We start from the raw sequence: 17,564 nt of genomic DNA on the forward strand, positions 1-17,564 counted from the left end.
TTTTGTCTAGTTCCCAACGCCTCACATTTGATTATAGCCGACAAAACGCAGCTTCTTCACTTTCTTCGGGCGCAGGCATCCGTCAGATACATTAGCTGCTTGTAGCTGCTTGTAGATGTATCTGCTGCTGATAGCTGTCCACTTGTTGCTTCTCTTAATCACTTCCGTTCGCCGCCTGCCTGTTGAGTAATATGCAACACCATGGGTGTGCGTCCGCGTGTGTGTGTGTGTGTATTGCCAATTTTGCCATGTTTATTGTTGTAGTTTTTTTTTTTGGTTTCTGTTTAGCTTTTAGCGTACAAGCCGCAAAGCGTTTCATTTGCATATTATGGAATTTGCATATTACAGCAGCGACAGAATGTCTGCCAAATATTAAAAGATACCCAACACAACCCACACGCAACCCCACTGAGTTTATCTTGTTTGTCTGGAAAAGTGTTGATTGACAAGCTAAGCTCAGCATATACTTTGTGTGCTGCTCTCTTTGCTTTTCTCTATTCCTATCTTACCTAAATATTGTTCCTCGAATTATAATCTTCAACTCGGGTTTACACTGATTTCAATGCACTTGACATTTTGATGCTCTGATAAGTCTATTTGTCATCAAACACCCGCCCGCCCGTTGGACAAGCCCCGCGCCGGGTAATATAAACAAAAATAGCTCTGAGTAAATTTTATGCCAAGCACAACAAATCACATAGGAAGCTACAATGAGGAAATGTGACTACACTCAGGTAAAAAACTGATTAAAATTAACTATAAAATCTTATCGAAGTCAAGCAAGCGTTGATATATAATTTATGACTATAGTTTGCCTAACTACAAAAATATTTTGTGTATTTTCATATTATTAAATATTAAATATATCAAACAGTTGGCAGCAATTGGCCAAGTTTATTGGAAGCTACTGCAAAAAGTTCAAGTATATTTACAATTTAGCTTGAAAATGCAAACAACGAAAGTTCTTTGTGCTGTTCGCTGAATCAATTGATTACTTCTCTGGCTATAAAAGTGCTTAAGTTGCCATAAAATAAATAGACTATGACTTATTTAATAATAGGCCAAATTAACAATAGAACAATTGTTTCCTATTGATAAGCACAACAAACAAAAGCGCCTAACTCAAGTTTCTAAAGAACTGCCTCCTCGTAATCATTCAGAGACTAGGTATAGGAAATGCTTAAAAATTCTATTGAAAAATGATCAATTCAAACGTAAATTTTCTTTAATTAGTCAATGTTGCTGCACAGAAACCAAAATACGACCCAAGTTTCTTTTACCAAACATAAATAAGCGTATTTTAATGTCAATTACTGAACTAGAGCAACATCTGGAGATCACAACGATTCAAACGATTCGCTGAGATTGGGCAACAGCTGACATAACATTCGCTTCTGTTTTGTGTTACAAATGAAGAGAAAATTACACCCGCAATGCTAAGTAGTTGGTTTATAATAGCCAGATTTATGGCAAATTATTGTTTTATTCGGTTTTGTTTTCGGTCTTTTTGGCAGCCGCGAGTCGCTTTGAATGAGTATTTAAATGTTGTATAAGACGCGTAATGCGCTGAGGCATTTCATTGAAAATGCTTAAAAGCCAAAGAAATGCCGAATAGACTAAAGAAAGGGCCCAAATGAAATGCTTGGCTGAGCTGGTATCCGACTTGGACTTGGACTTGGACTGAGACTGCAACTGGAACTGGAACTGGGACTGGGAGTCTCCAACTCTTACTCAGCGCCAGAGTCCGAGAGCGTCTGGTCAATAACATTTCCATTTCCATACAATTAACGCATATTTTTTGTATGGCTGCTATTTTATTTATATTTATATTATTATTATTTTTTTTGCCATGTTTGGGGCGCTGGTTATGTGATGCAAATTATGAATACCATAGAGCAGATTTTGATAAATTGCTTGGTCTTTTGTTTTGCTAGTCAGGAGTTGCATAAGATACGCTCGCCCGATAGATAGATACGCTATTTTGATGATGATGATGATAATGATGATGCTGATGATGATGATGGGTAGTTATCTTAGCTGGCAGGGGCGCTGATTGCCTCCACCCGCTTGTCGGGGGGTTCAGTGTCCAAAATGGCAACGCATGAAGATTGGCGAGTCACTGTCAACGGGCAGTCGCCTGCCTTCTGCCACCTGCCGCCTGCCGCCTGCTGTTGCAAGTTCCAGTTGCAAGCTGAGTCTGGATGCTTGTGGTCAGTGGCCTCTGCGTGGCGCGTTGCGCGTTGCGTATGCAACGTTTGGCGCCGCTGCACTATAATTTTTGATCAGCAATATAACGAGCTGGTTGCCGCTGACTAGTTTTCTTTGATAGTAAAAGTATTTTATTTAAATATGCCGACGACGACGGCGACGACGCCGGCGACGCATGGAAATCACGTTTTTAACATCTCGTCTTAACATTGAGCCAAAAAAAAAAAAAAAAAAGAAGGCGAACAAATGTTCGCTGATGTTGTTGCTGTTGAAAACATAAACATCTCACAAGCTGAGCCGAAAAAAAAAACCGGATTGTACGCGTCGCACACATTTTCACTTGCCGCAAAATGACGTCAAGTCCAACATAAACAGATGGCCAACAGTCGCAGTCGCAGTCGCAGTTGACGTCGCAGTCGCCACTTTCTTCTTTCGGCGGGGCATGAAATTGCACTGAGGTCAGAGCAGCGTACAGGGGGGATCGAGAGGTCAGGCACGCATTCAGGCACACCAGAACAAATTGCAGCGGCAGCGGCAACTCGCTCTTCAAATGAGCTCGAGACTCAACTGTCGTAAGACTCTGGTATTTAGGCGTTTATTTTTTTGTACAACTGCCAGCAACGCATCAAACTATGGCATAAATTTCTCTTGGAAAAATTACTGTAAAATGCCAAACGAAAAAAACAAAAAACAGAAAAAAAAAAAACAACACGGAAAAGCAAAGCAAAAAGTAATGTAAAGAAAAGCAAAGTTAAGACAAGACAAGCCAAGAAAAGAAAAGTTCTCTCTTCATATCGAAAGTGGACGTTGCAGCATCTGCGTCTGCCGCTTGTGAGTGGCCAGCAACACTTGAAAGATTCATCTCTGCGTGCCGCACAGTGGTGTCAAATATTAAAATTTAATTAGATGCCAATTTTTCTTCTTAAGCCATAATGCTGGACTTTCAAATGATCTGCCAGGACTTTATACTTAATGCTACAACCATTTGAGAATTACAAGCTCAAACAGTTTTCTATGCTAAGCCATAACCGTTTGCGAATTATAAGCATAAAATGTTCTTCATTTAAGCCAATATGAAATTTGTTTTATTGATTTATTTACTATTTAACCAACTACTTTTGTGAGCAAAGCTGCCAAATCCACCTGGAATCTTTGCTCGAATCTGTAGTCTTTAATTCCTGCACCACTGTGCATTGTGTGGCTGCTTCTTTTAAGCCTTACAATCGTCGGCCAGACGTTTCGTGGGCTGTTTTCATTTCTAATGCGGTTGTTGTTGATGTTGCGGCTGCTGTTGTTGCTGCTGTTGTTGCTGCTGCTGTTGATGTTGTTATCGTGGCTGTTGCTGCCGTTCAACAATAATTATGATCCATTAATTCTGGCGGCGGGCGGCGCCTTGTGCAATATTTTTAATGTAAAATCGATTTAATGGCGCTTCTCGCTCGAGGGCTCTGCCCAAAATAGACAACTTGGGAAATGCAGCAGCAGCAGCAGCAGCAGCAGCAGCTATTGAAAGTGTCGAAAGTGGCTGCAGCAAGACTTGAACTGAGCTGCAACTCTGAAACTGGGTAATTAACTTGTGAGCTAAACGGCCAAGTCATAATAATTATATGAGAGACAACAAGGCAAAGACAAGCAGCTGCGGGCCCCCAGAACAAAAGCGGCAGCCGCTTGAATCAGTGGACTGTGGCCTGGACATGTGCGCACTCAGCTACAACAAAGCCAAGATCGTAAAAATGTTAGAAGAGCCACAGACAAAACCAACGCCCCACCACCTGTAAGCCAACTAAACTGGCCATAAGCCAGCCAGAGACCGCCTATTGTTCACCCTTTCGTGCTGCGGGTCTTTTGTTTTGGGCCAAGTTGTTGTCGTTGCTGCTGCTGATCATGTGAAGTGAATGATCATGTCTTGTGTCTTGTTGCAAATATCCGCGACACATCTGCCAATGACATTTTCACTCGTAGCTAAAAAAATAAAACAACAGCGCATTTGGCCCGCGGGCGCATGCGCAACACGTCCGACATGGATCAGTCGCACTAACCGGAGTCGCAGTCGGACTCAGAGACGAAGACGGAGTCGGAGTCGCCGGCAGATAGCAGCTCTTTAAGCCATTTGCGTTTTAGACATTACACAAAAGCTGCTGGCGAATGCCAAAGTGTTGCCGCCGTTTGAGTAGGAACTGCCCTGAATACGGATTTCGCATTGTTTTATTTTTTTTTTCTTTTTTGTTGTTTTTGCTGCTAATTTGTGCGCTTAGCTTTTGGCTTTTTTTTTGTCTTTGCGAAATGCGTCAAGTGCATGAAGTATTCAAGGTAGTTAGAGTAGCGTCGGGAATTGGTAAGAGTGTGAAGCGCGGCACTCTGATTTACCAGTTGGCACCATGTCACAGCTCGAAGATCCGGGCATGTCAACAACTGCGTAGCAGAGAAGCTAGACATATCAAGCGGGCGATAAATACAATAACTTTCTAGCAAAATTATTGCAAGAAAACAATATGAAATATAATTATTAATATCTAATTATTTATGTATTGAGCCATTTAAAAAGTTCTTGTTAATCGAGCCCAACAATTCTGAAGATTCTCTCAATTTGAAGCGTTCCTTTCAGCCAAAATATTAACATGTAATTAAGTACTTGAAGCCAGTTTCTATTGGACATTGATAAAATTGAAATAAATCCCAATTGTATATATTAATATATTGATTAATTATATTGATTGAGTGTTTAAGTACTTTGACTTATGACATCTTTAGTTAATCTCTTGCGGGAGAACTTGTTTGTGAAGTAAATAAGAAATCTTTTCATTTTGGAAATTCGAATTTGATATTAGTCTCTGCCTATCAGTTATTTATGATATTGCACTCTGTGATTAAGTTGTCGTTGCTGGCATCTAAAATTAATCGCCTCATCAGCCTTCATTAGCTGTTGATTGCAAATTTCTGGCTGCAATAACTGAACAGAACGAACTCATATATGATATCATAAGGCAGCTACGATAGATACAAACAGAACGGAACTGCAGCAAATGTGGTGTTAAATGGATGTGTAAAAGGTTCGTGAGCTCATCAGTGAAACATGTCAGCAACAGGCACTAAAATAAGTTAAACGACAAGCATAAAGAAAAAACAATATATACATATATATATATACAAAGTCAGGCAATTACAACAATCAAGAGCAACAACAACAACAGCAGCAACGATCATCATGGACATTTATATATTTCAACACGCGGCGACGCATGATCAACGATGGTCGTGTCAACTGCAGATACACAGATACACAGATGCAGATACAGATACAAATTACAGCTACACATTGTATATGCGTATATAGCAGATGGAGTACCGGCAGTACAACTGTGCATAAGTACATTCCTGAAGTTTTTTTGGAATGAAAGTGAGAGATTGATGGATGGTCCGGCAAGTTTATGTATTTATATGCGTCAGTTAATTGCCGTGCTGGCTGCAGTTGTTGTCGCTGTTGTCGCTGCTGTTGTTATTTTTATTTTAGTTTCCAGTTTGACCTTTAGCATATTAATGATGTGGTCCAACTATAACAAGAGCTTCAACAACAACAATCGCTTGCATTGTTTCTATTTTGCGCCAGACGCGCCCAGAACAGAGCCAAACACATTTAAGATACACAATAGATTCAGATAGTTATGGAGCTATGGTTATTGATGTAGCGTAAATCAATCAAGGTTAATGCCGCAGACTCCCATAGATAGACACTGTACTGTACATTGCTTAATTAATGGCCAGCAATAACAATCGCTATCGATATCGAACCAAAAAATTTGCATCAGTTTGCAATTATTTATGCAAATCAAAGCGCCCAGTGTGAAGCTCACAAAAGAACTAGGGGCAAAGAAAAAAACCCAGCTGCCAATTTGAAAGAAAAAAAATCAGAATTCTCACGCTGCCGAACAGCGAACAGTTCGAAGACCAAGTCCAAGTTTTAATTCAAAGTCGCGGCAATCGATAGCAATGCTCGATTGATCGATTTCCGATGCAGCCCCAGAGTAAGCCATTGCCCCCTGTGTCTGTCTGTCTGTCTGTCTGTCTGTTTGTTGTTGTTGCTGTTGGTGTTGTGTCAACATTGGGCTGTGCCTCGGTGTAGTTCAGTTGGTGACTGGGGCTGCACTCCAGTTGTTTTCTATGTCACGCGCTCCACAACCCAAAAGCAAACAATAACAAAGCGTAGCGAATGAACGAATGAACGAATGTGTTGGATGTGGCAGCAAAGCTCCAAGCATGACTCCTCCGACCGGATTGGAGTACGAGAATGTAACTATACGTATTTGCACTCATCATAGCCGGACAGGTGACGTCACAAGGCCAGCTCTTAAGAATCTTAACATATCTATTTTTTTTTCTTTTCCTTGTTATTGTGTGCAAAATAAACAATAGTCGAGAAAGAATAATATTTTGAATTCCCTTAACATGGAAGAGTATCAAAACTAAATCAAGTTTTATAGAGTAGCATAATGAAATACCACAATCTTAATGAATATCAATATTTAGATAATTATATACAAATATGAATAGCTAAATAAATCTTTCAATTTAAAAAAAAAAAAACTTCTTTCAGCATAAGGTAATAATATTTATGTTAATAAAGATTATATATTATTCATTTTGAATCTGATTAAGTATTAAATTCCATATTAAATTCATTATTTCAATATTGTTTTAAACTAGGAAAATTAAAGAGTGTCAAAACGTATTTAGAGCAAGCGCTACAAATTTAAGACTAATTTATTCTAATAAAAGGAGAACAATTCTTAAAAATTGAAATTTGTTTTTATTTCTATTAATTAAGAAATGGAGCTGTTCATTCTTTTTCTCTTTGCAAATAACCTTGAAGCACACAATAATCCAGTTTAATTAGAAAATTGAACAACAGCCTTGTCCAATGTTCTGTAAGGGTATTAAATTCATTCAAATATCAATTTTAGCTGTCTTATTTTGGTTGTTAATTTTGAGATTCGAATTCTGAACTGTGCTGCCCCATAAAGCGAAGGTTTGTGGAGCGGAACACCCAGTCAAATGTCCGTCGTAAGTAACAGTTCCCAAGTCCATAAAGATCTGAAAGAGCGCAAAAGGAGACCCAACCCACACCCACGCCGAAAGCCTTGTTGTTGTTGTTGTTGTTTACAAAACCTTGGACGTGGACGTGTATCGAGCGCTCCAGCTAACCGAACGTTGGCCCCAGTTGCGGATTTGTAGCTGGTGATGAGTGCCACTCCTAGCTTTTGTGGATAAAAGCTGAGAAAATCTCAGTGAAAAATAAAAATAAACCAAACCGAATGCTCAAATACATCCGCGTATTGTTTGGCCAGGCTGGCAGCAATTGCAACAGTTGCCGCAAAATGTTAGGCGTTCGATAATTAACGGTTTATTGATAAAAGATACAAAGCCAATGACGATCAGCGGCCCGATTATCAACAGCATTTTCAACAACAACATCATCATCATCATCATCATCATGTACATCCTCAGCTCGAGTCGTCGCCAATGGTCATTTTGGTGCATTTGGTGGGCGTTTTTTTGTTTTTTTTTTGCTTCGAAACAGCAACAACAAAATTTGCCATAAACATAATTCTCTGCACAGGCAGTGCGATGCGGCAGTTTGGGGCAAGCAAAAGCGTGAAATTGTTTGTGCCTCCATGGCAGCCATGACATTCGAGCTGCCCCTGCCACATCATCCGCCCCGTTACGCCGCACCTCCTGATGGCCCTAAATAGTTGCTGCTCGCTGAGTCAAAGCCACTTTTTTTATGTGTACAACGAACCCGAATAATAATAATAATAATAAAACGGCAACAACTGACAACAACAACTGACAACAATCTGTTGCACTTGTTGCACTTGCGAGGATGGCTGGCTGTTGCTTGTTTGTTGCAGGACAGGAAGCGCTGTTGCCTTTTGTCGTCGCCCCCAAAATTGGTTACACATTTGGCATTCATTTGGCTTGCTGTTGCTCGCGTGCAGCAGCAGCAACAGCAGCAGCAACTGTGAATGCCAAGAGCAATGCAAGAGTCTGGCAAATGTAAAAAAAATAAACGCAATTAAGTACTCGCAACAGCAGCAACAACAAACAAATCAAAAAACGAGATCAAGATTTGGCTTTGATTGCATTTTCAAGGTTGTTGTTGTTGTCGTTGTTGCATTGCCCAAATTGGCGCGCTGCAATTAAAACTGGCAACATATATGGCGTGTTTTTGCTCTGCTAGGAAATGTTGCCAGTCCCGCCAATTGCGACGCTTGTGCCCCAAATTGCGCAGCCAGCCGCCAACAATGACGTCACATTTGCTGTCGCTATTTAAAGTTTTGCATAATACACACACACACACACACACACACACACACACACACACACAACTGGCCAGCTGTCGTCTAGACTTTTGCCATTTACACGCTTCACTAATGATTACCTAAAGCCCAAATGTTGGCACCAATGCGACATCTTAGCAACTCCTCCAGTTATGCGCAGCCGAAACTCAATTAACTAAAAATACGCGTCTATTTTCGCACATTAATTTTGTGTTGCTTAAAAATAAATCAACTGAGCGACGAAAATCCGCTGCTCATCATTGAACAGAACGTACTAAATGAGACAGCTGCCGCGGGCTATCCAAAAGATACGCGAACTTTTGTGGATCCCAGCGTGAAAAACCAAAAAAAAAAAAGTAGCAAATACGCGAAATTGTTTTTGAAAATGTGCACGAAATGTGCGAGCGCAAGCATATGACAGCGGGAAAATCTGTGGAACGTAAACAACGAACTGGCAATGCCCTTGCCAGGGCGCTAATAATGACAGTTTCCTTATGGAACAAATAAATGTGGGAAAATGTATTATTTAACAATGGCCGCCAGCTATTAAAAAGATTATATATCTATATACATACGAATAAAACGTGGCGGGCTATAAAACATTGTTATGTGATTTGTTGTGCATATTTAAATATAGTTAATTACATTGATTAACATAAAAGCATGGCGCACAAAGTGAAATAAATATAAGATACATAAAAAACATATACGTTTTAACTCAGATATTGTTTATAATTAAACGAGTGCCCATGACTTTCAATTTAATTTTAAATTTACAATTCAATAAAAATGAAAGAGCAACAGAAATATATAAATAATTCTGTATTAAGCTCGAGGTTAAGACAAAAAAAAAACTAAATATTCTATGATATGCATTAAATTAAATCGACATGCAAAAATATCATTTAAATTAAGAACAATTACCAAAATACGCGCCATTATTTAAAATGTTTATTCATTATTCTATTCCAGTTAAATTTATAAAACACATAAAGAGAGAGAGATTTCCAGAGTCCGGATTTCCAATTAAATTCTTGCCCAACAAAACAGCCGAAATGTACAAAATCCTAGTCTTAAGCCCTTGGGTTATGCTCTCACTTAATCTTCTAAATAAAATTATTTCATTTAATTTATATCACAAATATATATTAAGCTAAGCCCGACGAAACTGTCATGAGCCAAGTGCATGTTGTTTCACCCGGAATTATCGAGTATTTAATTTTTGTTTATCTGCTTTTTAACTATACGCTGATAAATTTGTAAGTTAATTCCTTTGGCTAGCACATATTTTCGCTCAGTGTATTTGCCTGTGAATTGTGCTGCATCATAAGAAAAACCATTCCCAAATGAATCTATTAAGTGTACTCATTCTGGACTAAAACAATACATTTTGGCAAGGGCAAGCGTACGTTAAATTAAGAGAGAGAAAAAATGTTGCGAATAAAAATATAATGAATTAAATTAATGCCAAATGGGCGATAAGCGTTCACCTCTTATCAGAACGCACTTATATGGCCGTGAGTCAGCGCTGCAGTCGGCCAATTATCGATTTGGCCCAAATGTGCCTGGTCCGACACAAATCTACAATGCGGCGGCAGAGAAGATTTAAGTTGTCTAAAAATAAATGGCATAATTCCGGCTGCAGGCATAATATATATAAGATGGAAAATGTGGTGTCGCCTCTGTCCCCACCCCCCCCATCCAGTTCCATTTGGACGGGAAACTTTCGGGCAGCTGATTAGCCAACAAATTAGACGCATGCCTGACATATTGGCTTTTATAAATGTTGTTGCTGTTATTGTTGTTGTCTGATTTATGCACTGCGGCTGACCCAAAAAAATGTAAATATATAAATTGTCAAGAAGTTGGCAGGAATGTGCCTGTTGCTGCTGCTGCTGCTGCTGCTTTTTATTTTATTTATGGCCGGCGCTGTGGAATGTATTACATATATATATATATATATATTATATTTTGTTGTTGTTGTCTTCTGCTTAGCTTTGCATTTCATTTCAGCAGCAATTGCAAATTGGCTGGCGAGAGAAAAAAAAAAAACAAACAAATTGCAAATTGAAGTTGGAAGTTGAAGCTGCTTGCATTCTGATTGAAAATTGTTTTCCCTGAAGAACGTGATGCAAACAAAGCCGGGCAACAAAAGCAGCCGCTGGCTAGCAGGCAGCAGGATGCGCTGCATATTTGTGGTCAGCCTTTGTGGGCTTGTGGGGCTCCGCTGCACCTTTGCGGCCAGGCATTTGGCTTTGTGGAGCTGCGTGGTAATTCGTCATGCGATGCGAGAACGGCAGCAAATAAAAAGCAATATACGCCGCTTAGTTGGCGCTTTTTACTTTGTTGTATTATGCAGTCAGGCCCTGCGGCAGGCAGTCAGTCAGTCAGTTAGTCCATTTGGCAGTCAGGCAGTCGGGAGCTATGTAATGCATTGACAACGTGAGCTGGCTCAGAGTCTTGGCTCCAGACTGTCGGCCTTGAGCTGTCGCTGGCCACGTACGAAAGCAAAATGTGCAACGAGAGTCGGACGCGAACTTGGACGCATAATAATGATCTCCAAACTGAACAAAAAGCTTATACAAAAAAAAACGAGGCTTAAAAAGAGCTAAAAGAAAAACAAACAGCAAAATGCAGCGCAGGCAAAGTGTTCACATTGATTGCATTTCATTTGCATTGTGAGAATCAATCACGAATCCAGCTGAAATCGAGTCTCTCGTTTTCCGCTTCTCGCCTCCCGCCTCTCGCTGATCTGAGCCAGAGCCAGAGCCAGAGCCGGAGCCTGAATCTGCGTCTCTGTCTCAGTCGGCCAGACTGCTGTCTAGTCAGAGTCATTTATTAGTTATTAACGTGGCTAACTGCATGCGATCATACACAACTATTATTTTGTGTACTTACAACATTGCAATTGCACTCGCAATTGGCAGCAACAACAATAATCGCAATAATCATGATTGAGCACAAGGCAGACGACGCGACGACTTGTTGACAATCATTTAATGGCATTGGCCATTCTAGCTATCAAATATAACTACTCTATAGTACACTCTGAGAAAAAGTAGCTATAAACTTGCATTTTAGCGGTTTCTGGAATTTATAGCAATACATTTCTGTTTAAATTCAACTACAATCATTTATGAGGATTCGAAGAAATTTACAAATAAAGCCTAATAAATGAATTTTTAAGTCTGATTGATTTGAGCACCAAGTTCTTGCACTTTTCTCCTAGTGTATGCATCTCATACCTACACACACACTCGCACACTCGCACACACAGTTACAGTTATAGTTAGAGCTATGCGTTGCAGCTGGCTTTGCATTTCAATTGTGTGTGCACATTTGGCTTTCGTTTTCATTTGGCGCTTTTCACCGGGCCGCGTGCTAATCGAACAGACCAACAAATGGCGCTGATTAGCCAGAAGGGTGGCGGGGGGAGCGCTAAAAAGGGGGCCCGCCCCGGACCGGCCAGCCTGGCTCGTTAGGCCTTTGTTGCAAAAGCTGCTTTCATTTTCAGAGCCCTGGCGGAGGCTTTCACGCCCAATGCACGTCAAATGCGTGCGCGCGTTAGTCACAATTTGTATCTGTATCTAAATATTATATGTGGATATCGGCTGTCTGGGCGTCCGAGCAGGAACATAAGTCCTCGATTGGCTGCGGCATCTGCTATCCCAGCCCAATGTCCATGCGTTGGGCCTGACGAAAACGAAAGTGAAAGCATTTAATATGCATATTGCACAAGTCAATACATTGATTGTTTTCTATCTTGGTTTTTATATGCGCGTCGTCGTACAATATTTTCAAAGTCAGCTCACATTTGGATGACTTTCAAAGTGGACGCGCAATTGTCACACAGAAATAAGCCGCATTCAAATCAAAATCAAAACATAAATTTGACACTCGCCGCGTTTCCCAGGCTCGAGAAACTGACTCGAAATGGAAGCGAGCGGGTTTTCAATATTATTTTTGGTGTCAATTTGAGTTCCATACTCGTAATAAAATTAAATTGCTTTTTAAGTTTTATGAGAGTGTCAGAGTGTGCGTTGCTTTTGTAATGATCGTGTCCATTAAGTGGCGCAGAACTTTTGGGCAGCGTTTCGGCTTCTTGTGGGTGTCACTAATTGAATTTCCAGTCAGCCGGTGCTAACGGCACTTTATTCGGCCCAATATATATTCGAACTGTGCTCTCACGTAGACCACATAAAATGTTTCATTTTAATATTGGGCAACAAGTTGCGCAACAAGATATTCGAGCAGCTAAAGAAATATGCAAAAAAATAAAGAGTTTGGTGCCCGCTTTGGAGACGTTGATTCTCTGCCCAAAGAATAATTGCAGGCACGTAGCGAAAAAAAAAAAAAAAAACAAAACAAAAAAAACAGTCCAAGTTCATTGACAGGCGTCCGAGTGTCGCGGCTGAAATCTTGTCAGCCACGCCCGATTGCCAGTTGCGCTGCGTTGCGGTTATCGACTTGGTCATTAGCTTTAGCCCATAGCCAAAGAGTATCCGACCGACGGGATACTCATGCAAAGTTATCGTGACCAAAACAAAGGCATGCAATAAGCAAAAACAAATGACGAATACCAAAAAAGTACACAAAACATTGCATGAATTTAAGTTATTTGCGTTTGTAACAGCCGCAGAAAAACCCCAGGGCTGCAATTAAATAAACCCACTGGCGCATTCAAATTGCCAATTTTTTTTTTTCTAAATCTGACCTAATCTTAGCTAACACAAATAAACTGTTAATGACTCTTGATTTGAGCATAGCTTGCGGTTATGTTAAAACAAATGTTAAGCACATGCTGCTCAGCTATGTTAAGGATCTGAGTTATTATACTCAACGCAAACCTGACAACACGATGGATTTACATGGAATATTAGATGCAGAAGAAATAATGTTGTAGAATTATATTAGGTTACTGGCCAATTTTGAGGTAATCACAGCATATTTGTATTATAGTCCATTAAAAAGGTAAATAAAGAGTTACAAGCTGTTAACATTATCTCTAGCATTGGGAAGCTGTTAACATTATCATTGCCATCTTATAACCCTAACACTAAGATAGATTTGCATGAAAATTGGAAATAAGTCCAATAAAATGTCAACACCAAGCTTAATATTAATATTTCTTGCGGAATGCTTATATACTTATATTAGATTAACGAACGAGCTTATCTAACTGAATCAGCATCAATTTTAATTAAACTTGTTACATGTTCAGTTATATAATACTTGTTAGGTTAAAGTGGTTCAAATCAAAGTGACTTTTCGAAACTTGAGCGAAAAGTTCGCATAAGCCAAATCATATTTGCGGATCTGCAAAGCGACGCCAACTAAGCAAAACTTGCCCAACGCCCCATTCAATTACATATTTCATGAGCGAAAACCTTCCCAGGCTACTGTGAAATTGTTTGCGTTTAAATCGCCATACATATAGTACTACACCTATATATACTTATATATAAATGTACAATAAAAAAAATTATGTTAATTGCATTACATTTTGACCAACAAAAAAAAAAACGAAACAAAAAACGTAAATTAGGCAAACAATTTAAGCATGCGCTTTGGCCGGGAAACCCGGCCCGTAGTTCGCAGCCTTAGCCAAGTGCTGCTCCGTTTTTAATTTGGGTTTTTGGTCGTGTTTTTGGGTCGTTTTTTTTTTTTGCGCATGTTTTGATTTTTATCAGCTGGGTGGGCTGGCCGCCGGCCAAGGGTTTACATTGGACTGTCTTCTGTGCTATGAGGTCTGGGCACGTCATGAGGCGCGTGACCCACTAAACAGAGTAGTTTTTTTGTTTTTCCTTTCGTATCGTATCGTTTGGTATATTTTGTTTTTATGTCAAAGCAATTTTCGTGCTGGCCCAGGCCCAGGCCCAGGCCCAAGCCCGGCAGATGCCAGCGATCCGATCGATGCGATTCATGTGTGTCGCTTCCAGTAGCGGAAGCCAATATATTTACCTTTTGGCCACTTTTCAGCTCATAATTATTAATATATGTATGTATGGGCAGGCAGGCAGGCAGTCATATATGTGCATATATCTGCTGTACGAATAGGTGGCTCGTCTGGGGCACGCAGACATTGTTATTATTGCTCGTGCGAGAAATTTTCGTGTTATAAAGTTAATTTGTGAAATTTTCAGTTGGTTTTTTTTTTCGGCTTTTATTGTTGCTGTTGGATTTCTTAATGATTGGCGCGGCTCGTGCAGCAAGCACGTCTGCAAAGGAAGTTGCGCGCCATTGCCAGAGGTTACTGGAGCGTTTAGCTTCGTTTCATCATTAATTTTCAGCTAATTGAATTTGCAGTAGTTAATGTTGCCGCGGCCGCAGCCACTTCTGCTGATGTTGCTTCAAACGGTTGTCAGTTCCTCAATTGTGACCTTGTCACTTGGCTGTTTGCAAGCCAACATAAGCCATAAGCTGGCCACAAACAAAACCAAACAAAAAGCTATCTTGAGTGCGAGCCCTGTGTGCAAGCAAATGGCCCGCACCTGTTGCTGTTCTTGCTGCTTCTTCGTGAACTGCACCTTTTGCTTCCTCCTCTTGCTGTTCTTTTTTTTTTTCTTTTTTTTTCGTCTTGACTTGTTGCCACATTTGTTTAACTTTTGCGGTACTTTGTCAGCCCGCTCGACTTGAACTTGCCGCCGTTGCTGCTGCTGCTGCGGCTGGAGGCCACGACTTGGGCCCGCAACTTTATCTACACATAATTCTGTAGAATGTAAACCGTTGTTGTAATTACAATCTACAGCCAACACAGGTATGCTGATGTGCCTAGAAGCACCTCAGCTATGGCATGCCCTATGCTACCGAGCATATCTTAAGCACATATTTGCCTTTGAATGAGACCAAGAATTTCAAGGGAACCAAATGATATGTGTGTTAATCTCTACTATTGTGAAAATACTTAATATGCCGTTTGGCTGACGAGCATTTTAGCCAGACTCTGTTAATATATGTAGGTGGAGTTCTGGCTATAAATGCTGATTTTTATAGTTTGCTCAATTTCCACACCATTCAAACAGTTTACAATGTTCGCAACTTTTTGTTTAGCATTGTTTATTGGTCCATAAATTAGAAATTAGAAACTGTCGAAATGCGGCGAATTCTATGCGTAGAACAAGTTTAAATTAGTTATCGATAAATATGCAAGATAGTAGCGGGAGGAGGAACACTGGAGAGAGAAGCTAGCAAATAAGTGTAGCAGGCAGACGAAACTTATAGAAATATAAACATCTAAGCTACTCGTTGTAACCTGTCTTAGTCCTATGAATCTGTCCCATTTATTAACAATGTTAGGATCACTCAGTTAACTGATCGATAAGATCGATTTCTGGTTTTCTCGAAAAGAACGTAGCGTATAGCTTAGTCAGATATTGTATGAAGCGACGTTCTGAAACGCTTTTGTTTTGTCGCTGCACTCATTTAACTTCATTTGGCTTTTTTGTTTTAGAATATGCATGAATAATGCCCGCGTATTCCCCGGGCTATTGTACAGAGATACGGAGTGCGAGAAACTTGATGGTTCGCTGACTGCCCGACTGTCTGTCTGTCTGTCTGTCTGTCTATCTGTTGGCTGAGTAACGAGCGCCGCGCGCCGTTCACTTTCAGATAAAGTTGGGAAAGTAACTACGTAAATATAGCACAAAAAACAAATTACAATCGGAACGCAATGATATATAGAGTATGGAACAACTGTGCAAAGTATGTGGGTAGCTTTTGTTCTATTCTGTGGCGGCGCTTTGTTGTGGATCGCTTCAGGTTCAGCTTGGTTTACCCACGGTTCACCTGAGCGTGTTTGCGTGTGAGTGGGAGGGGGGGGGGGGGGTTCTAGAGCTTCCCGAGTGAGTGACAATGATAATGCGGGGCTTTGGCTTCATTTGCATATCGTGTGCTCGTCGTGGGGTACAATGACAGTTTCAGTGTGGATAAGCCAGAAGTTAACACGTATCCAAAGCGCAAATGGGCACTGGGCAATCGATTGTGGGCCAGGGGAAGTGGCAGGCTGAAGGGGAGGGGGCACATTTGGAGGCGACATGCTGGCAAGTTTCACGTTTTTGGGCTGGTTTTATAACGCTCTTATCTAATTATCATAGGAACTGGCACAACAACAACAACAACAACAACAGCCAACAACAAATAAATCGCTCTATTGATCGATTGATGAATTGAAATTGAAACAAGTTCGATTAGCTTTAAAACAAACAGAACGAAAAAAAAAGCTGCGAACTGCAAGCGGCATGTTTAACAAATTTCCGATAACATTGCTAGCAGTCTAATGAACTCTGTTAGTTAACAGCATGTTAAAGAGTACACTGACAGAAATAATAGTACATAAACAGCTTAAAATAATGTCAGATTTGAGTCTTAAATTTATAACAACGAGTGAAAAAACAGGAAACACAGCTTGATTATGCGAATAATATTAAAAATAAGTTGATTTTAATTGATGTGTAAATTACGATTTTAATTCTTATCATTAAATAATCTGTAAATATCTTTCTGATAAACACGCCCTTTCACATTATTTGTTAATTAATTAAATGCATGTTTTGTTTCACAGTGCACTTAGGTTTTAATTATATAGCCATTTGTTTTTGACAATTTCCGCAAAAATTCCGGCAAATTGTTTATGTTAAATGGCATTTATATACAAACATTTAAATGAAACGCTTCAATTGTCAATTTGTCAGCGTTGATTAAAGAAGCGGAATTTTTGTTCTGTTATACATTTTAATTAAGACTGAATTATTGCCGCGTGTCGACAAGATATTAAAACAAATATATGCATATGTATTGTATTTGATTGTTGCTGCTGCTTCTGTATGGCAATTGAAATGCATGTTAATATATTTTTTTATTTTATTATTTTTTTTATTTGCACAAGTGTTGAATGTTTTGTTTGGCATGCCACAGAAATAACCCAAAAAAAGAAGCACGCGAAAAAAATTAATCAAAAAGAGACAAAAAAAAAAACACGTTTAAATATTTCAATAATTTGCCATAACTCGAGACATATCTGTT

At 39.8% G+C, this 17,564-nt stretch overlaps 1 protein-coding gene across 5 annotated transcripts in view; it reads right to left on the reverse strand.

Annotated features, from left to right (window-relative positions):
- Positions 1–17,564, reverse strand: part of Shrm (shroom) — a 63,971-nt gene that overhangs the window by 3,813 nt on the left and 42,594 nt on the right. Inside the window, exon 1 of one of the 5 annotated variants that reach the window (XM_015174466.3) lies at positions 8,645–8,798. The exons of the other annotated variants lie outside the window; for them this stretch is intronic. Coding sequence (XP_015029952.1) covers positions 8,645–8,676 — 32 coding nt within the window. The 5' untranslated portion in view covers positions 8,677–8,798. Of the gene's footprint in view, positions 1–8,644; positions 8,799–17,564 lie in introns of those variants that run through there. 5 annotated transcript variants of the gene reach the window in all.

This window comes from Drosophila virilis, chromosome 5, assembly GCF_030788295.1.
Source record: "Drosophila virilis strain 15010-1051.87 chromosome 5, Dvir_AGI_RSII-ME, whole genome shotgun sequence".
Lineage (NCBI taxonomy): Eukaryota > Metazoa > Arthropoda > Insecta > Diptera > Drosophilidae > Drosophila > Drosophila virilis.